Source organism: Lepisma saccharinum, chromosome 20 (genome assembly GCF_977018435.1).
Source record: "Lepisma saccharinum chromosome 20, izLepSacc3.1, whole genome shotgun sequence".
Lineage (NCBI taxonomy): Eukaryota > Metazoa > Arthropoda > Insecta > Zygentoma > Lepismatidae > Lepisma > Lepisma saccharinum.
The window spans coordinates 38,824,387-38,850,411 of record NC_139248.1 but is presented as its reverse complement, the minus strand read 5'-3'; the positions used below and the strand labels follow the sequence as shown (position 1 = coordinate 38,850,411).

The 26,025-nt window shown below is 37.1% G+C and overlaps 2 protein-coding genes across 2 annotated transcripts in view; both read right to left on the bottom strand.

The window, feature by feature from the left end:
• LOC146003236 (uncharacterized) overlaps nt 1-26,025 on the bottom strand; it is a 325,906-nt gene that overhangs the window by 102,764 nt on the left and 197,117 nt on the right. The window lies entirely within an intron of this gene.
• Nucleotides 102-13,722, bottom strand: LOC146003237 (cuticle protein 19-like). The gene is made up of 3 exons (XM_083141411.1): nt 13,680-13,722; nt 7,867-8,034; nt 102-459 (listed from the first exon to the last, which is right to left on the bottom strand). The coding sequence occupies exons 1-3, from the start codon at nt 13,692-13,694 to the stop codon at nt 175-177; spliced, it is 468 nt and encodes a 155-aa protein (XP_082997537.1). The 5' UTR covers nt 13,695-13,722; the 3' UTR covers nt 102-174.

Here is a 26,025-nt window from a genome sequence, read left to right as displayed (position 1 = left end):
CTTTCTTACATTTTATTTACTCCGAAGATTTTTTTACTGCAGCAAAGGTTTTGAGGATCACCTCATGTGTACGAATAAAGAGGCTCGTATTCTGGAAAAAATACTTTATTGAATCCACGCCTAGTTTACATGCTCCAGTCGCATGTCACAAAACGTGAACGATCAAAAAGTAAGTTAACCAATGATCTTTCCTGCCAACCCGACGGCTGGGATGGCGGCCACAGCTGGCACTGCAGCCACTGCGGGGCCTGGGTGGGCGCTGACGCCGATCTTGCTGACGACGGCGTTGAAGCCGTTGATGCCGTCGGCTCCGTAGTTGACCACTCGCACCGTGCCGTCGGGTTCGACCAGGCTGTATTGTCCCTTGACTACGTCACCATCGCGGACCTCGCTTTGGCTCTTGTGGTCGCCAGTGATGGCGTCACTCACAGCGTAGCCGAAGCTGTATCTGGGATAGGCCTGGAATGTAGGAAGACAACATTAGTGTGCTCGTAAACCATTACATGCTGAAGAGTATCTATATTTTATAGAACTTGTAATCAGGATTGTTAAAGGTCCAGGACTTGTGAATACATTCAATTCCGGTCCGGGAGACCTAATCGGTAAGCGTAAATGAGTTCTGGGCCGTAAAGAACTTATTTTATCTTTAAAGAATTTCAAATCGGTTCGGGAACTTTTTTTTCCGAGTCAATTTAAATACGGTCCAAGTTAGGTATTCAATTGAAACAACTTGGACCGAGTTTAAATTGTACGAGGGAAAACGTTCCGGACCTGTTACGGAAATCAGTAGAATCCATTAAAATTTATCGGTTCCTGGACCTGTAACAACCCAGCTTGTAGCAATCATGGACACAAACAGAATATTCAGAAAATAATAACATATAAGTTTTCCCCATCAGTACATGAGATGGTAGAAATTATACTATTTTTTCCTCAAAAAATATATACTGGTACAGTTCCCGTCACTGGGTAAAATTTCTACTGCTGCAATCTGAGTGTTTCCATCCACACACAGGAGTGCTGGAGACAGCACGTGCTTCGTTCTCTACCAGCCAGAATACATTTGCTCTCTAAGGATTTGAATGGCTCGTTCATATTATTCCCACGGTCAGCCATTGCAGAGAATTTTCATTTGCCAACAACGGCTCCAAGACGACAAACCACTCAGTGGCGGAAATTGTACAGTGTCTCTCAAAAGTTTTAGGACAACGACATTTTAAACTAGGCAACCCAATTTACACAAGCCGTTGGTGGGTTGCGTGCAGAGTTAGGCTCAATTTCAGGGTTGCCACATGCACAATAGATATTTATAAAATACGCGAAAGAAATATAAACAATTATTATTGTATAAAATTATTAAAAATATCACTATTATATCGCAAATGACAAAATTCTTTCTGAAAGAAAAAAAATAGGTTTTCTAGTATTTCATCGCTGATGAGTCTACAGTAAGGTAAAGAGGTGAGAGGAAACGAAGGAGAGGAGAAAGAGAAAGCGAAAGGAGAAGAGGAAAAGTAGAGGAGGGAAGAAAGAGAGGATAGACGAGGAGAGGAGATGTAGTGAGGAGAATGGAAAAAGATTCGAGGAGAGATGAGGAAAAAAGAACAAAGAAGAGAAAAGAGGAGGAAAACGAGAGGAGAGGAGAGGAGAGGAGAGGAGAGGAAAGGAGAGGAGGAGACGAGAAGAGGGAAGTGGAGAGTAGAGTAAAGGAGAGAAAAAGAGAAGAACGAAAAAAAGAGTGCAGTGGAGTCGGAAATCTAAGACAGGAAAGGAAATAAGAGGAGTGGAGAAGAGTGGGATGGAGATAAGATGCGAGAAAAGTAGGGAAGGCGATATGAGATAAAAGCAGAACAGAAAGAGGGGAGAGAAGAAGGAGAAGGAACTGGAGAGAAGAGGTAGTTGCAGAAAATATCGTCTGAGCGTCAAGAATGGATGCATTGGTCAATTTATCGACATAAAACATTCAATAACATTTTGAAATGCATTGGAGAATATATTAGATCGGTGCGAAATGCCTTTTGGCTGAGTTCAGAGCAAATTAAAAATCTTCCATGTAAGATCTTTGATTTTACCTGCGATTACACCACTAGAAAAATGAACGTAATTTTTAATATTTATAAGAATTATTCAATTTTTCTCTACTTCTCGGTTCGTTGAAATTGAGATTTTGTAATTCAATATTTCCCCTCCCCGCATCGTTAATTCCAAACTGATTCATTCCGTTTCACACGGCGTGGACAATGAACACAATGGGATATGTCTAAAACTTACGAAAATTTTCTGCCACCGGAAGGGTTTGAACCTACGACCATCAGATTGACAATCCTGAACGGTAGCCACTACCCTACAAGCCTTCGCTCCTTAAGCGAGGTAAAAGGAGCTGACCAATGTGAAATGTAGATGTAACTCTCCTGCATGTAACGTGCAAACAAGTATTGTTTGTAACAAAGAAAACGAAAGTAGTAAGTCTCGGCGAAAACATTTAATGGAGAATTGCACATGGTGAGAACTTTTCATTCGATATTTGCGGAGGTATCCTTGCATTGAACTCAAGTGGGAAAAGTGGTAAAATTAGCATGTCCTGAATTGCCACACATATAAATAGTTATTTCATTAATATTTGTCAATGTCTTTGAAGCAGTACACAATTATCGTTAGAGTATCATAATTCACGATCTTATATATAAAAATATCCCGTTGAACTTGTGTCAATTCATTTATTTGTTTATTTTTTTAATATAAATTTCATATGCAGAACAATGTAGCGACTATATACTGCTATTACAAATAATGTTACCATGCTCTTGTTTAATGGAAGGGATTCTTTTTTAAGGAACATCTAGTATGGAGGATCGAACGTGGGACCGCAATGGTTTCAAGAACTCTAACCAATACACTACGCCCTTTGTTTTCTTGGAGCTACAGTTCCTAATTATTCTGTCGCCTCAATATTGTAACGTTATCTGCAAAAAAGAAGTTAAATACTCAGATATAGCTCTGTACTTCTAGAATTACTTTATACGCATGCATTTGAAATTTAACTCTGAATTTCTTTCTTCGTATTAGTATATCTAAGCTTGTGAGTATATTTTATTTGTAATTTTATAACGGTTTCATGAACATCTACGAAATAGTTCCTTATAACTTGGAATATGGTGAATAGATATGAAATGTCTTGAAATTAATTTTCGACCACTAGATTTTGGCAAGGGAATTATGTGTGATCCGTTTCCAGTCATTCATTGCTTAAACAAACGTTTTAAAACTATGTGGAATTTTCATTCTGGGATTAGTTTCTTTACTTGCTACATGTATGCGAACTACACTCTGTCCCACTTATCTCTGGAGCAGCTGAACGAAAAAAAGTATCTGAGCAGCGATGAACACGTGAGAGGAATGGGATTGCGTGGAGGAAGGAAAACCACTGCAGTTACCAGCCTTCCCAGCAGCGTGCACTGATTCGCTCTGTCCACTCGATCCCCTCTCCCCACTTCTCTTCCGCTATGCGTGGCTTTGCTCCAGAGATGCTGGGACAGGGTACAGTTAATTGTTTCTCAAAAGGTATCATCTATGTCTTTATGCCACACATTGGATTCTTACTCACATGGAAAAAAAATGTCAATTTGTATTCAGGGGTAGTTTCACAGTTACAAACTATTTTGGCCTTGATGAGAAGTTTAGTGTAAGTAGGCATTTTGTTTATAATTTTGAAATTGAGGTCGTCTAAGGTTGAAATCCTCATATTTAGGGCTTGAACTGGTCATCCCAAGAGGTTGAAGATCGTCCTCTACTTTGTGCGTGACCTTCTTTATTTTTCTATTCATAATTCATCCTCATCGTCGCGATTAGCCAAAGGTAAGATAAGAAAAGTCCTCCTCCGTGACCGTGCAGTCAAAGGAGCTGTGCTTTGGACTCCGACTGCAGGACGGCATGGATTCGAGTCCGCCTATGCTCACTCTCTAGGTTCTCGGCCTGTGTATGGGACCGGTAGAAACCCACCATCGTGAAGAAATTGCGGAGCTACGAGTGAGTAGCGTAACCCGGTCTCGGAAATCTCCTATGGGGCATGTTCCTGGGAAAACAAAAAATAATCGATCAGACAATTCGATTATCGAAGGCGATAAAATAACCTCCGGTTGACCAAGTTGCCAATATAAATAAATGGAATACAGATTGTCTTCGAGCTTACATTGTTAAAAAGGAGCGGATACACGTATTACTATCCCAATAATTATTCAATACGGTTTTTTGTTTGTCAGGAATTATCACTTAAACTATTGCATGTTGAGCTGGTGCCTACCTAGCCGCCTCTGATGAAATCTACCATTCTTCAGATTCTCTTTAAAATTCGACTCTGGTCACTTGTAACGTGCTGGGTGCAGACACTATACATCGAAGCACAGTGTTGCGATAAGAAGCGGCCTTGAATAGCGTGAGTGAGTCACTTTGATCGCGAGCAAGCTAGACTACCAAGCTTGTCTGCCTTTGAAAACCAAGTAATTTGTTTCACGGTTTCCGAACGCGATTGCTATTGTAGAAGTATATATTCTCTCAAAAGAGCAAGAAAGGAAATTCGACCAATATTCTCCCGTCGTTTAAAACCAAATATTATCTATTAAACGAAAAGTTCACGATTGTCAATAAACGGTTTAACCTATCTGAGCATAAGGTGAATGTAAATACTAAATTTAATAGAAAGATTCTCCAAAATTTCTCTTCCACTGTCTACGTAAGGTCAGTACCCAGGGGAATGGCCATGTGGGCCATGTTCCCCCCTCGAACCCTAAAATATTTAAATGTGAACCTATAAATAAATAAATACGAAAATAACATCGTCGATTTTTGAAATGTGTAAAAATTTCAATTTTGCTCTTGCATAAATGAATCTGTTTCTTCCGCAAAAGTCTTCAAGCTGCAATATTGGGTGGTTTTAGTTTTATAATCATTGATGCAAGGCTAGCAGACGTCCGATTCACCGATTTAGTCAGGACAGTGCGTTACTTTCAATCCCTGTCCCGACTTTTTCGAACTGCAATCGTGATGCGAGAATGTCTCTTTATTATTGTTTCTTTGTTAACTCATAATTAGACATGTTCTTTATTTTATGAATAATTCCAAGTACGCAACATAGAATTATCATGACTTTTTAATGGCGCTCGCACTATTTGAACTATTTTGTAATATCTGTCTGTCTGTCTCTCTCTCTGGTCTACGTCAATGACAGAAATACAAGCAATATTCTTATTTATTTTTAACCCAATTAAAGGAAAGTGTAAGCATTTAAAAGAAATAAGAAAGATCATCACTGTTGCTCTCCCTTAGAAATTGTTGTTCTTCGAGGAAGAAAAATTAGAAGGATTTAGTCCAGCATCTTAACACAGTGTCCGACGAGTCTCTCTTGACTAATACTGTCAAATGTGACATGATTTTATGAATAAAATTTTCCGCCTGTTTACGTATAACGTTGCACAGATTTGGTAGTTCGCACACGGTGTAATTATTTCGTGTTACCTTACGCAACAGCAAATACATTTCATAAGACTGTTCTGGACACAAGACTTGCATCAGTAAACAAGCATCTTGTCTGTTACAGTATCACGGAAAAAGAACATCGTCCTGTAATGTTCAAGCCTCTAGATATTTTCCATTAGTAATGTCTAATCACAATAATAAGTTAGAAGAAATAACTCGCATTTTCACAACTACCAATATTCTCGCTTTAATCACTTCGAAAATTATTTCTCGAAGATATCGGTTATACTACAAGAAAGGAAATCAAAATTAAAGTCAAAGTTCAACTACACGTATACCAAACGACATTTACAATATTAAAGGGACAAAATACTTTTAAAAAAATTGTTGTTTCCTTCGAAGGTAAAGGCGTGGTGTAGCGGTTCTTCTACCTAGTTTAAGGAACGAAAGCTTGTAGGGTAGTGGCTACCGTTCAGGTTTGTCAATCTGATGGTCGTAGGTTCGAACCCTTCCGGAGGCAGAAAATTTTCGTAAGTTTTAGACATATCCCATTGTGTTCATTGTCCACGCCGTGTGAAACGGAATGAATCAGTTTGGAATTAACGATGGGGGGAGGGGAAATATTGAATTACAAAATCTCAATTTCAACGAACCGAGAAGTAGAGAAAAAATGAATAATTCTTATAAATATTAAAAATTACGTTCATTTTTCTAGTGGTGTAATCGCAGGTAAAATCAAAGATCTTACATGGAAGATTTTTAATTTGCTCTGAACTCAGCCAAAAGGCATTTCGCACCGATCTAATATATTCTCCAATGCATTTCAAAATGTTATTGAATGTTTTATGTCGATAAATTGACCAATGCATCCATTCTTGACGCTCAGACGATATTTTCTGCAACTACCTCTTCTCTCCAGTTCCTTCTCCTTCTTCTCTCCCCTCTTTCTGTTCTGCTTTTATCTCATATCGCCTTCCCTACTTTTCTCGCATCTTATCTCCATCCCACTCTTCTCCACTCCTCTTATTTCCTTTCCTGTCTTAGATTTCCGACTCCACTGCACTCTTTTTTTCGTTCTTCTCTTTTTCTCTCCTTTACTCTACTCTCCACTTCCCTCTTCTCGTCTCCTCCTCTCCTTTCCTCTCCTCTCCTCTCCTCTCCTCTCCTCTCGTTTTCCTCCTCTTTTCTCTTCTTTGTTCTTTTTTCCTCATCTCTCCTCGAATCTTTTTCCATTCTCCTCACTACATCTCCTCTCCTCGTCTATCCTCTCTTTCTTCTCTCCTCTACTTTTCCTCTTCTCCTTTCGCTTTCTCTTTCTCCTCTCCTTCGTTTCCTCTCACCTCTTTACCTTACTGTAGACTCATCAGCGATGAAATACTAGAAAACCTATTTTTTTTCTTTCAGAAAGAATTTTGTCATTTGCGATATAATAGTGATATTTTTAATAATTTTATACAATAATAATTGTTTATATTTCTTTCGCGTATTTTATAAATATCTATTGTGCATGTGGCAACCCTGAAATTGAGCCTAACTCTGCACGCAACCCACCAACGGCTTGTGTAAATTGGGTTGCCTAGTTTAAAATGTCGTTGTCCTAAAACTTTTGAGAGACACTGTACCAGCATAAACCTTCTGACCCACAAGTAAATTAAATACTCTGGACTATCTTATAGATCCTGTTCAATGTTTTGTGTCTTTAATTATAACGAAAGTGATTAGCTTTATCCCCTTTGCCATTTAATCTACGTGCTTAATTGTTGAAAGGCAAAGGATTTACGTTGTCTATCTGCAAGGGTACATGATGTTGTTGTTATTATAATTTACTTAACTGTACCTTCTTTTCTTTAACAAACTACACTAAAAAACTTGAGTAGAGAAATGGCTAGAAATTCAACTAGAGTATATAATGACCATTACAGTTAAGTAGTAACGGTCGTTACATTGTTAAACTAATTAATGTAACTTTAGTCATTAAGTTTTTAAAAATATATTTATGCTAAACGCAACTGGTATTTAAAAACATTATTTATGTCTGATAAAATATTCAAATTAAAAAGGAAAAGTTTTCGGCCAGTTTTTGTAACGTAACAAGTAGACTGTTAAAATCTAACGGTAGGATATTTAAAAGTCTATAACTTCTGAGCAATTAAGGCAGGTCATGAAGCAGATAGTAAGAAAATTTGTTCACTATTTTGGTTGGCACGATAGTTCTAGAAAGCCTTACATATATAAAAGAATTTACAAGCCACAACAACTACCATGATATTTCTCCTTTAATCCTAGAATCTTTGCTGACATCACAGCCTTGCGTTGCATTTAATTGGTTGAATTAATAATGCTGCTATTAATATTTGACACATATAGCAAATCAGACAAAGAGGGTGTACTTACATAGTAGTCAATTGCAGGAGCAGCGTGGACAAGCGCAGCTGGAGCAGCAACAGCGGCAACAGGAGCAGCAATTGCAGCAGGGCCAATGGCACCGAAGGGGCCACCGATTGGTCCAATCGCTCCGCCAAAGGTTGTGCTAACTGCAAGAGCAGCGAAGGCTACAACTACCTGTGGAAGCAAGTAAACAAATATTGTTATCGACCTCTCATTATGGTTCGAAAAACATGTTGCAAAGACAATGGGCATGCTCCTACAAGTCACGAGTTACTAATTGTAAGTGTTCACTCACCATAAAATGGGTCAGAAGTGTACTTCTGTGTAACGGAAAGTACATACAACACTACTTTAATTGCACGAAGTTATTAATTATACATGGTGGTAATTTGCATAATTGTTTTAAATGGATGTAAGTATAAGAAAAAGAGAGAGAACAGTGGTTCAGTAGATAAGGCGTCTGACTGTCACGGGAAACACAGGTTAGATTTCCGGTGTGGGCGATTTCGGGTGGGAATTTTTTCAGCATTGTCCCTGCATGGAGCGTCTGGGGGTTCAGTCAGCCTCTAACCTTCTTGGCGGAGTGGTAGCACTACGACGCCAGAGGTCACGGGTTTGAATTCCTGCCTGAACATTGGTGTTCTGGAGTTGAGTAGGCTATAGTCATCAGGTATATAATGTATCATTTTACATGTAGCTTACCGCTCCACATGCAGTTTTTCATATACGTATGTATGTAACATTACACTGTCAAGGGTTATGTGGCAGAGCAGCCCTAGGCTGAACCTCTCGCTTAATAAAGAACATTTATTATTATTATTATTATTGTTATTATTAATGTGGAATCCTTACCACTATGTTCCTCTACCAGGTATCGAACCCTGGACCCCTTGGTTACAAGCCAAAGGCATTACCACTATGGCATCGAGGAGGCCTTGCATGGGTGTTCTCTGTGATCGTCCCTTCATCAAATTCATCATATCATCCGTATCTTCATGATTAGCCAAAAGTGGCAGAAACATAAAGTAAAATAAACCAAATCAATCAATCAATCTAATAAATGGGTGCTTGTGGGCAACCCTGGGAAGGTAAAGGTGACAAAAGCGTGGTGTTGATAACTTCACCTCCAAAAATGCCCTCATGTTATTACTATGTGCAGAGGTAACTTCTCACTTCAAATCTATTTCCTTTATATATTTTCAGAAGAGGATTTGGCTCCAGATAACGGTAATAAATTACGTGGTCAGCATACCAATGATAATTTGCAACAGGTTGAAATGTACGATGCCTTTCTCTAAGTCTCGTGCAGAACCAAATTACATTAATTTTTAACCTACTTAGCATGCGAAGCTCCAACTTTTCAACTAATCCTTATTAGTTGATCATATTGTAAGTTAAAATATGATAATATGTATATATATATGATATATATGATGATAAAATTAAAGTTACAGGACGAAAATTGTAGCGCTATAGCAGCAGTAAAATTCTGCGTCTAAATGTCTAGTTACAAACACGTCAGTACTCAACAATAACACGTAAGTCACACACTGTTGAGAAAAATACTCAATGGCCGTAAGACGAATGGAAACAATCAACTCATTCCGCTGTCTGTTAGCTTATGTTAGCGCGGTTCACAAAAGCGCTGCTTAAAGTTCCCGTAGTTCACTGATGCACCGAGAGAGAGCGGTAGTATCTCCACAATTTTCTTCCCTAGAAAACTCACAGTTCTAATACGATGTTATTAACGAAAGAAAGTATGTACTTCGTAGGATAATTTAGTATCTTAATCGTATCTGAGAATTGATTGTTTGAATAAGTGTGCCTTGTTTCCACACCACAGCCAAATCAATCCATGGTATAAAGTATACTGAGCTTCAGATATCTACAAACAGATCGACTGAGAGCTGTGCTACAATTGGATCCAGAAGAGAGTAGACATACAACAATAAAAAAAGAAGAAAAAGTGTTCCCCTGTGCATAGCACCACGCCATGAAGGCGTATAGGGGGTGTGGGGGTAACGCCCCACACTTTCTTGATCCGGTCGTTAGTGGGGGTGATGTGATCAGCATCACGCCCCTGACCGCCTTTACCCCCCAGGGTTTCCCCCAGGTACCCATGTTATTCGACGCTGGGTAGGCGCCGGGGCCGCTTCCACCGTTAGAAAAGTTCAATGTTGAAGTTTTCTTTATTTTTAAAATACAACTTCCAATTGGAGGCCCTCCACAGCTTCCTATTGGTGGGGGTCCCGGGGCATTGCCCCAGTTGCCCATAGGTTAATCCGGCCCTGGAAAGACTGATAGTCGATTACTTAAAGCGCTACCCTTGGGCTCTTGAAATTTGGACCCCTCTTATTACTTCTCTCGGCTATGCATGTGAATAGTATTCACTTAGAAGAAAGACAGACAGCAACGCTAAACAACAAAAATGAAATCAAGAGCAGTTGAAACAGATTTGAAAATATGGAAGGAAAATGGTAGAGAAAACGAATGTCAACAAAATTAATGTTAAAAGAACAGAACATCGGGCATTGTTTAGGGATAGATCGGCAACAGGCACGTCGGTGGCGGCGATTGGGTTTCGAAATCGGGGGGGGGGGGGGGCAAGGTGCCAAAACTGGGGAGCAAATACAGTATATTGTAGATAAGATTTAGCATAGTGTGAGGGCAAAAGTTGCGAAAAGAAGGGGGCAACTGCCCCTCTCGCCCCCACCTGGTCACCGCCACTGGGCACGATTCATGTTTGAAGCCATGCGCTTTCTTAACTATGGAACATATTACAGTGCACCTTGCATTGTAGAGCTTTTACAGATACGGACGAAGGTACGAAAAGCTTGATTGTCAACTATGAGGTGCAAGACTATCATAAAAGATCACTGATTATGATAGACGCGGACAAAGTAAGGAAGGTAAACCAAGAATTCAATTACCGCCTTCTGGTTGAAGGGTGCTCAAAGTGCCATCAGAGCTTAATTGCACATGAAGAGAGAGATAGATTGCTCAGAAGTGAACATTATTGATCTTTCCGCTAGGGTGGTCTGTCATTTGGAATCTCTCTCGCAATTATTTCTATCTATTGCAGGAAGAGTCGGTATTTCCTTTCTTGATTTCTCACCTTTCAATCAATTAATAGAACAAATCACAAAGATGGCATGATTAATACACTGCGAACCTTACATTCTGTTACTGACGATTGAGCGGATTGGTATTAGTGTTATATGTGGCTTAGATTTCTAAGCCGTAAGTAATTGGACATTTCTTGAACTAAGCCGTCTCTATCATCAAAGAGATAAGTTGGATATAATTACAGGAAGATTGGTTTCAGCTTGTTTTCAGTGCGGTTCTACAAAAGAGAGGGGAAAAGGAGAGATGAAATTAGTCTTCTTTATTTAGAGACTGAAACTAGATTTTAAAGTAACATTCAAAATTGCTTGGCTTCGGGAAGTGGGACGTAATTTTTCATTGGCACATTTTTTTTCAATTATTGTATTCGATTCATTCTATAAATGTAACCATTCATAAAGGGAAGTTGAAATTTTTAAATATAACTATCACTGGCTACTTACTCTTCGTAGTCTGATGATAATAATTATTTCAGTTTTCTCCTTCTCTAACTATTCTTAATTTACGTTGTTTCTCTGCCCAAACTGGGTTTCGAACTCGTAACCTTCGGTAGGCAGACCTCTAATTAATCCTTATGGTGGATTTATTAGCTACTACGTCAAAGTATTTACTGTCAAGCTGCTCCAAAATTCCATTTATTGTAAAACGTACATCATACAAGAATCTCAATAAATACTCGACCTAACCGTGTATATTTACTGAATAACCTTAAATTTTGATATTTACGGCCACATTATATATGTATAAATGTATGTACGTATGTATGTATGTATGTGTGTGTGTATACATATATAAATAAAGGACTTTATAGATTAATATATTTCTATAAAACTTGGTATAGGTAAATACTAAGCATTTAAAGCTATAACAAGTTCAAGGAATTGTAATAATTTCGAAAGAAGATAATAACTTTGCAAAGATATTAAATATATATATTTCTAAACTATATTTCCAAATCTGCTGAATCAGTAACAAATTCTAACAACAACAACAACTCTAAATATATTGTAACAATATACGAGTACATACCCAGAATTTGTATACACTTTAACGGGCAGGCATTATTTGCTCGTGCCAGTTCAAAATTTTGGATAAACAGAAATTACGAACGTTTTAACAAAAATAGTAGGATACTTACGTTTCCCACACTTTCAGCCATCTAATATTTTATGTGTAAGCTATAGTCATACAGTCAAATTATGCTGATGATTATAATAATGTACTGTTTAATTTAGGCAGTATTTTTCCTTCTAAGGCAGAGCCATATCCTTTGTAAGAATCAGTATAAGAAAATAAAGCACCTTTAATTTTTCTCAAGACCTGAGAGGGGTCGTGGTTAGGATAAGATGCTACAATAAGACCAGGTATTTAATTTGAGTTGTTTTCTTTTCTTAATTTCATTATTCGTCTTAGAATATTATGATTATTCCAGAGAGATATTAAAGATATATAAAATAACCAAAATAAAATATGAATATGACGAATTTTGAGTACAAAAATTATAATTCGAAATTATGATTACTATGCCCTAGGTATATGGGTTACCGAAAATTATGTACTTAAAATATCCAATGGTAGTCTGACTAGAAAAAGTTCGAAGAAAGATAAATGTTTATAAAAATTGAGACATAGTGACAGTAGATATTCTTACAGTTAGCAAATACGTCCCACCAGAAAGTAGAAGAAAGTTTGTGATATGTTTAAACACAGATAAATTTCTGGATTCAGAAGAAGAAACTTGCACAGTTTTACATTAGCAATTCATAAAGTAATTCGTTATATCTGTTTGTAATGAATGCGATCGCATAGCACGTGTTCGAATGTAACAATTGGAAATACAAGTTTATGAAAATATTTTCCGATAATTAAATTAATAAAACTGTCTGCTTGTTCATAAAAAATTCTTCAGACTTATTCTATTTTCCTCAATTCGAGACGTATAGAACGGGATACGGATGGGAGTGAAATTACGTAATTCCACACACCAGATAAGACTGCTGACCAAATGTCTGCAATTTCCTGAAAGTTTAGGAATTTCAGCGATAAGAAACTACACTGGGACTGTCAAATTACTTATCATTTCTTTTCATCGAGTCTTCTTAAATAAATTTGGTTCCTTAAAAGGCACTGCAAGAAAACCAGGTAAACATCTTAAGATTTTCAAGTTGTTTGACATTAGATGAACAGAAAAGTATCAATACTAAGTAGCGTGACTTGATGACTGCATTCACACAACTATTTCAGTTTCCCCCGCTCCACAACAAGCTTCCGTTCAGCAATGCCCTGGACTTTCACTTACGAAATAAAGCAACCCTAATCATACCAAAAGTTGAACCCTCTTAAGTGAACTATGTATACGCCCATGCTACTGGTCCACAAAGAATTATAGGCGTGTTCGTACGTGTGTGCGTGTATGTATTTGTAGAACATATTATAACAGAACAGAAGGTATTACATGAAAGTAATCTAACTTCACTTGTCTATTCTACAGAAAAATTACTATACAGAATAAACACTATGAAATTTTAGTGTAAAGAACGTCCGTCTATCATGTCTCTATTGACACTTCATTATAATGATACTGAATAAACGTTGGGTACTTAGTTGGAAGTAAGAAGTTGTGAATTACAAGAGAATAGAAGCAAATATATACTAAATAAACCAACAATTAGAGAAATGAAAACGTGTATACTTACTGCAAAGGTGTTCATGATGTTGTTGTCTGTTTACCACTGTTGCCAGCTGTGTCTTCTTCAGTTCGCGTAGGCCTTTATATACTACAAAACATATGCTAATGGTAAGAAAGAAATCGCATAATTTGTTACAGTGCGTAAACTGCATGTTAATATCGCTCTCAAAAATACATTTACTGTTTTAATATCGATATTTCGTCACGGATAGGAACAGTGATGGTCTTAAAAGTATTTCCTTGTAGAATGTGCTTCGCTTAAGGCAATAAAAACGCATTTTATAAGTAGTATATGGCAAGCGTTATGATGTTTACGTCATATCGTGTGATGAATATGCTTTTCGCTATATATCTTATTCTTTAGACATTATTTTGAACTTGACCTAAATGACCGTGGTGTTATTCAAGCACATTGCACTATATTTCACTTAAAAGTAATTTCTTGGATTTGAGTAGATATGCTCAGAAAGGTGAATCTGCACTGGACATACAGTTTAAAGTGGAATCGGAACCACTATGTGCCTCCACAAGGTATCGAACCAGAGACCCCATCAGTATAAGGTGATGACTTTACCACTACGCTGTCTGGGAGGCCTTAAAGGTAATTTGTTTCTGGTCCACTGCTCCACTTTGACTTTCAGCACTATACACACGTACCTGAAAAAGAAATGTACTGACAAAGTAGAGCCGAATACCAATATTAGAGAAAAACATCCAAAAAAATTCGTCATGGAAGTTCAATTTTTCACCAAATTCCCCCCCCCCCCAAAAAAAAATGGTTTTTGTGTACGGTGTACATCACCGCTGCGAAGATAGTTTGAACGTACTTGCGTAGTAATAATACGTGTGATCCTAGTAAAATAAGCACCAACTTACATAGTTCAATTTTCTCCATTCCGAGTATTACAAGAATACAATAATGTGACAATTAGGTACTTCTACGAGTTAATCATATTAGCAAATTACTTGAAATTTATACTTGAGAAAAGAAAACACATGTTAAGCCTTGGTAGCTTCCCTATCTCAGCCACAACAATAACTGTTTTCTTGTATAAATATTAAAATAAAATGATAAAAAAAAAAATATTTCTATGCTTTGTGCAGCTCACTAATATCACATTAAAGTCTCATAAGTCATTATATTAGATTTATATTAGAATCACAAACGCACTGAATTTGAATGATATTTTTGTATATCAAACTCTCGAAACATAACTATGCATCGTAATTAAAGTTTATATCGACAGTCTAGTACAAATCTTACCATTGTGTCTGTCCTGAACTGTTATTGTCAATAGTTCACTACCTTGCAATCTCAGTTACATAATACACACTACATATTTTTATGTGTTAACATCTTCAATGTTCAATAATTATAAAATCAATCTTTATTAATTCTTGTAATGTAGGAAAAGTAAGCAAAATGAACGAACCTGGAACAACATACTAAAAGTCTTGCGAAATCCAACTGGTGCTTCTTCCACAATTTCAGAAAACGGGAGAAATTTCGTGAAGCTACAGTGCGTTCGTTTTGGCTCTGGGCGGAGATAGTACGTGAAGAACTTTGAACAACTCTGATAACACAGTTTAGTACTTGTTATGCAATATAAATATAATTGTCTACATGCTAAAGATATGTGCGTAAATAAGCGAGACTTTACGGGACGAAAATGCGCCATGTCACTGTATTAAAATTGGCAGAACGTACTAAAATTCAGATAAATCCAACTCTGAACCTTCTCCACTATATCTGCAAACATACTAAATAGTAAGACTTTCCCAAATAACTTGTAAGTGATGCATTTTATTAAACTGTTGGAAGTGTAGCCCTACTTTTCTCTCCAGTGACGATTTTTATTGATTGATTGATTGAATTGGTGTTTTAAGTCCACTTTATGCATATTAAGGCTAGTCGGGACTGAACCTAAAGTTTAAAGTGGGATCCGAACCACTATGTGCCTCCACCGGTTATCGAACCCGCGACCCCTTGATTACAAGGCAACGATTACACTCTGAATTTTTTTTCAAGAAAAGGAAAGTCCCTAAGCGGCAGCGTCTTCCATCACACATCATATCACTCTTTACTCAAATCTCTATTTCATTTCTTTCAGGACAGACAATCACAAACATCCATGTGCGAGCCGGGATTCGAACCCGTGATCCATCGGAGAGGCCCTATGGGGAGGAGGAGGCGTAGAACGAGACGAAAAGACGGTAAAGACAAAATGTTGCGAAACACGGATTGTTGTGTATGTGTTCACATTGACTGGAGGAAGAACTGCACTCTGTTCGGGAGTCTATGGAGCAAGGGCGGGGAGAAAGCTATTGGATGGAGAAAAGCAATGCGCCTACATGGAAACGGCTGGTGGCTGGATACATTCATTCAATTCCCATCTCACCCGTTCATTGGTCGAGCCCTTCGAGTCAATACATGAGCAGAGACTATTTTCGTTCCCTTGCTCCAGAGATTCCCGAGACAGAGTTTAAACAGCAAGGACTTGATACGTGCATTAATAAAGAGATCTCTATATATATAAAAATGGATGTATGCGTGTATATGTGTGTGTGTGTGTGTGTGTGTGTGTGTGTGTGTTCAGCAATGTAGCCCAGTAAATGAAGGACAAAAAAGGCCAATGTTGGGAATAATTCCGTAATAATTTGGTCAGTTGTTTGAACACTACTAGTACTGCAAAATCCCAAAAGTTCCCGCCCCTCCTTGCGGTGCTCCCCCCCCCGCGCCCACCCAAACATCAATTTCGCAGACTCTCAGTTATTGACACATATCTTCGTAACCAATAGTCGTAGGCAGGTAATGTTTCTTTAGGCTTAATTCCCAGTAAATGGGCTACAAAAAATATTCTGTTTAATTTTTAGATAATGTTGGTGATTTTACCGTGCTTTAAACAATAATCTTCAAAAAGTGAATTTTTTCTAGTACTTTCTGAAGTTTTGCCTTGTAACTTTTGAACAAATTAAATGACAAAAAAATTGTTTCGAATAAAAGTTGTATCCTAATTTATAAGCTTTAAAACGATATCAGTTTTAATATATTTTAATGAAAGATGCGCCATAAAATGTGTCTCCAAATGGAGGACAGCACCAAAAATGTGTGTCCTTATCACCGACCAGCGGTTAAGTCCGGAATCATTGACTTTTCCATAAAAGCATGAGACTTGGTAGAATCAATTGATATACCACTTAAGACATGTTCAGTCGAGTAGTCAATCGCAATAACTCCGAGTTAATAGTCTTAATAATTCTCGATCCATACAATAGTATTGTATATTTTGTAACGTTACGAAATGTTTGTTAGAAGACCTTAGACAAAATAAACCCTTAAAATACTATTTTTTTTGTATTTATAAATTTACATCAAATAACATTTTTAAGATAAATACAAGATATACAAATATATAACCCAATTTGATTTCTGATAATATGAATGAGAGAAAAATCAAAATCGTATCCTTCACATTCGCATAATGTAGTGGAGGCAAGATTTTGCATTTAACACTTGGAACGTCCAGTTCACTGTTAACTTGGGGCGTATTTTATGATTTCTCTCTGGTTATCACCAGCAAATACTTACATAATTTGTCAGCTATTGACGTATCCAAGGACCTCTGTCGCTCTGTATTCCTCCTTCAGAAATCAGCAGAGCTGGGTTGAGAACAAAGGCACTTACAAAGATACCAACCCTATGGCTATAAGTGCTGGAGGTTCTTTCATGATACAGAAATTTTATTATTGTAGCATCCTCATGTTGACAAAAGTGGATCACAATATCCCATTCTAACCATGTCAAAACGAGTAAAAAAGATTGGGATATTTTCCAATTACAAATTCCCGGATGGCCTTAATCTCAAAACACATTTCTATTCATGAACTTTTACATAATATCTTTGAAACAAAATTTAAATTAACCAAAAAAAAAAAAAAAAAGACCAGTAATTTTGTCTGCATTAAAAAGGAACATAAATGAAGAGTATTTGAACATAAAATCTTTAGAAAAATATTTAGACCTAAAAGGGATGAGGAGACAGGTGAATGGAGATGGTTACATAAGTTAGAATTGTGTAAGTTGTATTTATGTCCAGATACGTATTATTAGAATAATTAAATCAAGAAGACTTAGGTGGGCAGTTCACGTTGCACGAATTGGAGAGGAAAGAAGAGTTTACAGGATTCTTGTTGGGAAACCTGATGGTAAGAGACCTGTAGGAAGACCAAGACGAAGATGGAGGGATAACCTTGAGATGAACTTCAAGGAAGTCAGTCAGGATGGAAAAGATTGGATTGATTTTGCCCAGGATAGGGACATATGGAAGGCTTGTATTGCTGCAGCCATAAACCTTCGGGTTTAGAAATGCTAGAAAGTGAGTGAGTTACTTAAGCTGAGTACCTTTCAGCCTTCAAGATCTGATGAATTAAGAACTTGCAAGTAAATAAACCACCTGTTGCTGACATGTTATGAACTAGATGAGTTGATAGCAATTAGTGGATACCCAAACTTCAACCCATTCACGTGATGTAACAGCACTGCTGTTTTTGTTTCTTAATGACTAAATAAGTCTTAATGATGTGACATGGGTTTGATGTCACTCAAAAAACCGTAAATCTTCTGAAAACAATACAGTTCCAACTTTTGCATATTGATATTGAATATACGTACCGTACGAAATATGCATTAAAAATATCGAACTGGGTTCAGTGGTTCCCGGGTAGCCACAACGGTATATGAAGACGATAAGAGAGTCAATATGTTGGGAGACTCCACCTTGAAATGACTGCCTTAAATTCCTTGGTGGTGTTCTTACTGGAGGAGTCTAGATATAAACTCTGGAGCAAACCAAAATTCCTTCTTATTTTGTACAAGGGATTCATTTAGTAAAGCTTCACATGTGAGGAAAATAGCACATGCCCATCAGACTACAAACTACATAAGGATGTATACCTTGTCAATTGTAACACAGAATCTGACTCAAGATATCTCAATTTGGAAGACTAGTGCATGCAAGGAACTAAAAGATCCAGCCCACAACTCTCAGTGTAACAAATTAAATTGAGAGATAACTTCACATTGTTCATCTGGGAAAGAGCCTCCATGAAATAAACTTCTTTTTATACATCAAAACTTTTTAAATCTGCAGTGGGTTTTCACGATCAAGACCATTACAACCAAGCCCAAACAAGGAATCTATGGAGCAAGCGAATGAAAGTAAGTCTCTTCAAAAGAGGGGCTCGAACAATGAAATTTTGCCAGGAAACGGGGTTGCGTGGACGGGCAAAAGGGACTGCAGTTACCAGCTGTTTGCATCAGTGTGTACTGCTTTGCTCGCGTTCTCCCCTTCTTTTAATTTAATTTAATAGAATCAATTTATTAATCAATTTAATAGAATTTCAATTACTTCTACTTTCAGAAATCAAATTTGGTTGCACATAAATTCAATTTCTCTTAAATATGTTATTTGAGGTAAATTTATAAATACAAATAATATTATTTTAAGGCTTCAGTTCATCTAAAGTTTTCTAACAAACATTTCGTAACGTTACCAAATATACAATACTATTCTATGAATCGAGAATTATTAAGATTATTAACTCGGAGATATTCACATAAAGTATTATATTGAGTTTTCTACAAGACCACCATTTTTATTTTTCAAAAATAAATTTATTGCTATATTATGAAAGTTTACACTATTTGGAGCATTCCTGCAAAATCCTGAAGTTGCAAGGTGCCACCGTTTCCGAGATAAATCAAATTAAAAATATCCAATATGGCGGACTCTTTTCAATATGGCGGCCATCAGCACGCAGATGGCGATTGGCTATTCGACTGAACATGTCTTAACTGGTATATCAATTGATTCTACCAAGTCTCATGCTTTTATCGAAAAGTCAATGATTCCGGACTTACCCGCTGGTCTGTGATAAAGACACACTTTTTTGGTGCTGTCCTGCATTTGGAGACACATTTTATGGCGCATCTTTCATTAGAATATATGAAAAAACTGATATCATTTTAAAGCTCATAAATTAGGCTACAACTTTTATTCGAAACCATTTTTTGTCATTTAATTTGTTCAAAAGTTACAAGGCAAAAACTTTAGAAAGTACTAGAAAAAATTCACTTTTTGAATATTTGTTTTTAAAATTACGGCAAAATCACCAACATTATCGAAATATTAAACAAAATCTTTTTTGTAGCTCATCTAATGAGGATGAAGACTAAAAAAGGATGACCGGCCTACGATCATTGGTTAAGGAGATATGGGTAAATAACTGAGAGTCTGCGAAATTGATGTTTGGGTGGGCGCGGGGTGGGGGGGAGCACCGCGAGGATGGGCGGGGACTTTTGAGATTTTGTACTACTAGTAGTGTTCTAACAACTGACCAAAATTCAGCTTTTTCGGAATTATTTCCGACATGAAACCTTTATTGACTGGGCTAATAACTCTCGAACGCCTTCAGCGATTTCAACCAATCTTGGAACACGTATCACTTGCAATCTGGAAATAAACACTGTGGGTGTAAGACACCCTTGACATCCCTAAGGGTGGAGGGGGGGAAGGGGTGACATGCAAAAATAATCGAGAACCACTGATATTAAATTCCGCAGAAACAGACATCCGTGACTTTATGCAATCCGCACAACGATAGTGTTTCTCGGGTTGTCTAACATTCAGGTTGTGTTGAGAATGGAATCCATTGTTTTCGTGACACTCCCAATGCGGTTCAACTCCAACTTCATCACCTATCGGCATGGGGGGGGGGGGGTTGAGGGTGTGAAAAATAAAATGCTAGAAATGACCTAGATTAGTGTCGAATCCATAGTTTTCGGAGGCGCTAAGCTAATTGGTGGCATTCACGATCACAGTTAAAATTAGTTACATTTTACAGTATAGTTAGAATTTATTATTTTCCTGTCTATTACAAGATTGGGATAAATAAATACCCGGGCAACGCCGGGTAATTAGATAGTAGCTTATAAAGTAGATACACACTTTGAGATCATCTGTTAGCCAAGGTTTGAACATTAAATAAAAACTGTATATTCTGAGATTATGTTTGCAGGAGATTATGAACAGAGTAGAAAAAATCTGTTCGTAATCAAAAGTAGATATTTGTAGTGCATCATCTGCTATGTGTATTCTGTCAATAGGGTGCCCCTGGAAAAAAGGTTTCAGTCTTTGTGGCAAGTGATCCGTTACCCACATCGGCATCATTTTCATATGTAATATTAGAAATGAAACAATTCCTTGTGTTGTATTTATTGTATTTTACTTCCTTTTCTTATGAGGACGAATGACGATTAGGTGAGACTGCTGAAGAGTCCCACTCCCGGGATTTGAACCTGGAACCGTGGTGGTGAGATCGTGAACCATCACCAAACAAACTTGATCAAGGAGGCGAAAATTGTTAAATAATGACATGTAGATGAATACGAATGTTCCGTCAGGTATTAACATAATAATGGGCGGGGCCTGAACTTTTGCAATGGGCTGTCAGGCTATTGATACAACTTTAATAGTATAAATAATAATTTATTATTATCATGTTTATGATTATTCATAGAATAATAACTATTATAAACTAGTAAAAATAAAACAAATTTATATATTTAGTATCCTTGCTAACACTCGCTTCACCAGATGAGTGAATAGCCAGAAGAGATTTTTATTCTTTACATTTTTTACATGAACGGATTCCTCTATTTTACACTCAAATTTTCGATCTAATGAATTTTTACTTCGTTATTCTGTTCAAATAACTAACTAAAATTTACTTCCGTCTTCATAGCATAGAAGTTTCTCAGCTTTACTATAATGTTATTGTGTCAATATTTGCAGTGCAGTGCAGTGAAACTCCCTTTTTGGATGAAAACATTTGTTTCCTATATATAAAAAGAATATAACGTGTTATATGTTGGAGTGAGGCCAAAAAAATAAAATAATTTTGTTCACATAAAGCTTAATTTTAGCCTTGGAAACATTTAGGCCTTGTTTCGTCACCCTGAAAAGATGTAAATTCCTCTCCGTCTCCAGCTGTCCCAGAATGCACTTCTCAAGAATTTCCTCTTCCAAGAATCCGAAGTACAACTCGGCTTTCGCTTCAGCGATCCTTTCTAGAAACAAAAGACAACCGTCACTGCGTAACTGAAATTGGCTTTGTCTCAGGATCTCGAATTCTCAGTCGGCGTCTTCTTCCCTCTTCAAAAGAATCCCTGCCGTTTCTTAAACTCTCCTCCAGACGAAAGCTCCTGGCAGTATTAAACAGGTTTCTGCCTTCTGATATTAATATTCTCCAAGTAGATTGAAAGTGTACATAGATGCGGAGGTAGCAATTAGTGGATGATCCATTTGAAGCAAAAGTGATGAAAATTCTACGAATCAGATTTTCTGCAAGAGCATTTTGGATTATTTCGTCTGAACTGTTACACACAGTGTAAATCTTCTCTCTCGGGAGTTTTTATGTTGATGCTGTTCTTCGGATCTTCTGATATTAATTTCTGAATTTAATTTGTATGGATTAAAGAAAAGTCTTGCTACTACTTGTTTAATTATCCAAAATACGTTATTTTTGTTAATTATTTTTGCAGCAATATGTTTATTTGTTTATGTAAATATTTATGTTTTTGTTATCAAACTTATAATATTTAACTTTATGTGTATTAAAAGCAAGGGATTTAAATCAGGTGATTTTTTAAAAAAATAATTGAATCACTATAAATAAATAATTTGAAGAATAATGTACATAAGGACTTTGTAGATATCAGAATCACTTTTTATATTTTGCACACTATCGTTAAAAAATCCCAAAATTCAGCTACAAAGAAAGATTATAAGTACTACATTCAGAATGTTTTACTTGCGCTAGTAATGAAAGTTACTGAAATTATTATAGTTTCATTAACACATTCAACAAACATTTCCATAGTATCACAAACAGAAAAATGTTTATTTACATAATATTTTTTATTTGTTTTAATCAAATTGTTCAAATATTACCCAGGTCCATTTACCAGAAAAAACTTTCTATAATAAAATATATAGCTATATATATATATATATATATATATATATATATATATATATATATATATATATGGTGCCAAAAACCATACAAGCAATTTAAGTGTTTTATTTAAAATTAAAACATCAATTAAATAAAATATCCGATTTCAATAAAAACTATCAAATACGAATTTTTAAATAAAATTCACCATTTTTAACCACCCAGATTAAAAGTGATAGCTACCAGAAACGGAAGCCATTTCTGCAACTATCCAGTCTCGTACACATATAACTAATCAGATCAGATCAGATCTTTATTTGAGGGTGGTTTTGTGAAGTATCGCCTTTAATAGGCCTGGCTCCTATTTCTTCCTGTGTCGAGTTAACTATTGACGTGGGTTGGTTGACTTGTCCTTCTTTTCCTCCTGCAACTGTCGCTTGATGGATACTTACTTCCTTGAATATTTAATATGCCTGTCTAAAACTTGACTACGCGATTTAACTTGTTAAATGATAAGAAACACTTTTGTTTTCCTTTCCATCTATTACATATTTTTTGTTCATTGTTTCCGTCTCTTTTACATTTTCTAATCATACTTTCACTTTCACAAAATCGATACTTATTCTCCAACAATTTAATTACATTCTTTTACCTTGTGCTGCCATCTATGTCTCTTTTTCAAAACTTCTTTCTTCCCATCTCGTGTTCAGTTGCGGCTTCTGCCTATTCGGACATTCGCACGTGCACACCCAAATAAATCTGTAAATGCAAATCATTATTATTATACTTATTTATCGAACTCTATCTCCTTCGAAACATCAACTGTTCCCACGCCGCTCCAAAAAGAGAGATGGTGGAGAAGTCTGCGATCCGTGATATCAACCCGCGTAGACCAGGCCGCGATCGGGGCTGGAACACAATGGTAGTTTCGCTCGCTATGACGCTGTTGCAGTAGTCGCTTAGAGGACGCTGATTGGGTCTTTTTGCTTGAACGCCGTGTGAGGGGTGGCTGCATTCCATTGGAGATCCTGTGACGCAATCGATGCAACCCATACATCATCGAAAATTCAGGGATTTTTTTTTATGAAAGGGAAATTTCGATGGTGTATTGTCCCGAACATAACAGGAAGAGAAAAGGAGGACGGGGGGGGGGGGGGAGGGCAACAGAAACCAAAACGGGTGTTTTAAGCATGCCTTTGCTTCGTGCTTCTTGGTCAAAATAAACGGTCTCTGTGGCGCAGTAGGCGAATTATCAACCCGCGGGGAGGGAGCGCGCATCAAATAGTCAGCTGTTTTGCATTGTGTAGCTGTTACCGCGTTACAAAATTATTTAACGCTGTCAAAAGGTCGTCCCTGTTACAGTGCAAGGTGTTTCATTTCATGATGAATAGGGAAACTGTACATAACGAAAGCAGACTTAACGTTATTGAATTTTTGGAGGGAAGTTAACTACAAAGCCTGCAGCAACTGCAGTAATATATGGATACGGCGGAAGAGAAGGAAAATTCTGAAGTACGATTACGAAGCAGGGCAGTGTGAACTTAGTGAGTATTGTTATTTGCTTTAACATTTATTATTCTCTTGATTTCGCTTGATTTGCTTGGTTTGATCAGTCTGTCATTAGAAATAAACAACAGCTAGATAGATTACAACTGATTTCCTCCATGTGGTAGTTGGATCGGCTTCTTTGGTGTACGCCAATGTTATTATTCTCCTTGTTCATTAATATCAGCAGAGCCGGGGAGAAAGTTTTTAGGAAATATTTTGCAAATCGACAATAGTATTGATAGTGTAGATCGGTATTTCTATGTTTTGAGTAATTTTGTCAGGTTATCGAATGCTGAATTACATGCTGCACAATAACATCGCTCTTCTCGTGATTGGCTGGATAATTTCTGAAATATTTGAAATTTTTTAAAAAAAATCGTGTTAAGAAAATCATGAAATACGTATAACTCTGTCATAGCCCCATTTTCAGTGAAAGGTGATCAAAATTTGGGTTGCCAATATATTAAGCTTCATTATGTACGCAAAAACGGGTATGAGTATTTCACAGGGGTGATATAACACTTCTGAACGATAAACTTAAGTGCACACCCATAGAGCCAGACCACGAGCCACCACTGCTCGTGTTATTGAAATATCTGGTTTGTAACAACTCTTTTTGAAATAAATACCCCCCTTGTATAATCAAAGTTAAGGTTTTGGTGTTGCTCAAGGACGACATCCCCGTTTGGTGCCACCGAAGGCAGCAACCCGGATAGTGCATTAATATCAATTTTACTGCATTTTTTGGAAAATCATTGTCTTGGTCTGTTTCTAAATACTTCTTACAACATAGCGAGTACCATTATTCTTTTGTATTTTGCTCAGGCATGACTTTAAAGTCGTTTTTTTTAAAGTCGTTTCTCATAACGAGGAACGCTAGTGGCAACCAAACCTGCCTCGTGTCCCTGGAAGTTATGTCAGAGCAAGCGTTGACTGTGTTGGGTTGCATACGTACAGGATAGATTTTAAGGGCTTGTAGCGCAGAAACTAAGCGCTTTCCAGGTAAAGTTTATGAGGAAAAGTTAGTTGCTTTATGATCTTTTCGAGCACCCAAGCGTTGTTGAAGTTCTTTTGCGACACAATGTATATTGTGCTTTCATTTAAAATAATATTTGACTGGAGTACAAAATTTACTATAGTCCTTTTTCATCTTTTTTTGAAGGTAAAGTACAGCGAATAATCTTACCGCCCGTTTTGATTACATCTTCTTTCAAACAGCTTACCGCATTCCATAGCTTGCTGCCATTAGTACCTGGCTTTGCCATTTCACTGACACTCAATACTGTCGCCACTGTCACACAGTAAACTTAAAACTATTCTAAAATTCACAATAAAAGCCTAAATCTAGCATATAAATTCACTTTTAACTCACCAGGCATGCCGTTTATTACTGCTAAGCCCAGATCACATTGTTGCAACAATCACTGTAACGTACTCCCAACTTTCATGGCGGGAAGATAAGGTAGAACAGGGGTTTCCAACTGGCGGCCCGCGGGCCGCATGCGGCCCCCGTTGCCTTTTTCTGCGGCCCGCGAAGCCATTTTGCAATATACATTAATTTTATTTATTTTTATTAAAATACGTTCTTTTTTACTGAAGGAACGGATGCTCTGTGAAGAAAGACAATATCACAGATATAATTGATTTTGCAGTCAATAATGTTAATCAGAAGAATCTAAAGTGACGTAACTTTCTCTTCACACCATGCATTCCATCCCTTCGCTATGTGGAATGAACTCGCCCGCTTCCGCGAAGGCTTCATTCACTCTTTGTGTCCAGAAACAAAC

What these genes read in the sequence shown, in the direction of transcription:
- LOC146003237 (XM_083141411.1), bottom strand. An exon ending in CTCCTGCAATTGACTACTAT is followed by an intron (nt 460 to 7,866) that starts GTAAGTACACCC and finishes CCTACATTCCAG; the next exon opens with GCCTATCCCAGATACAGCTT.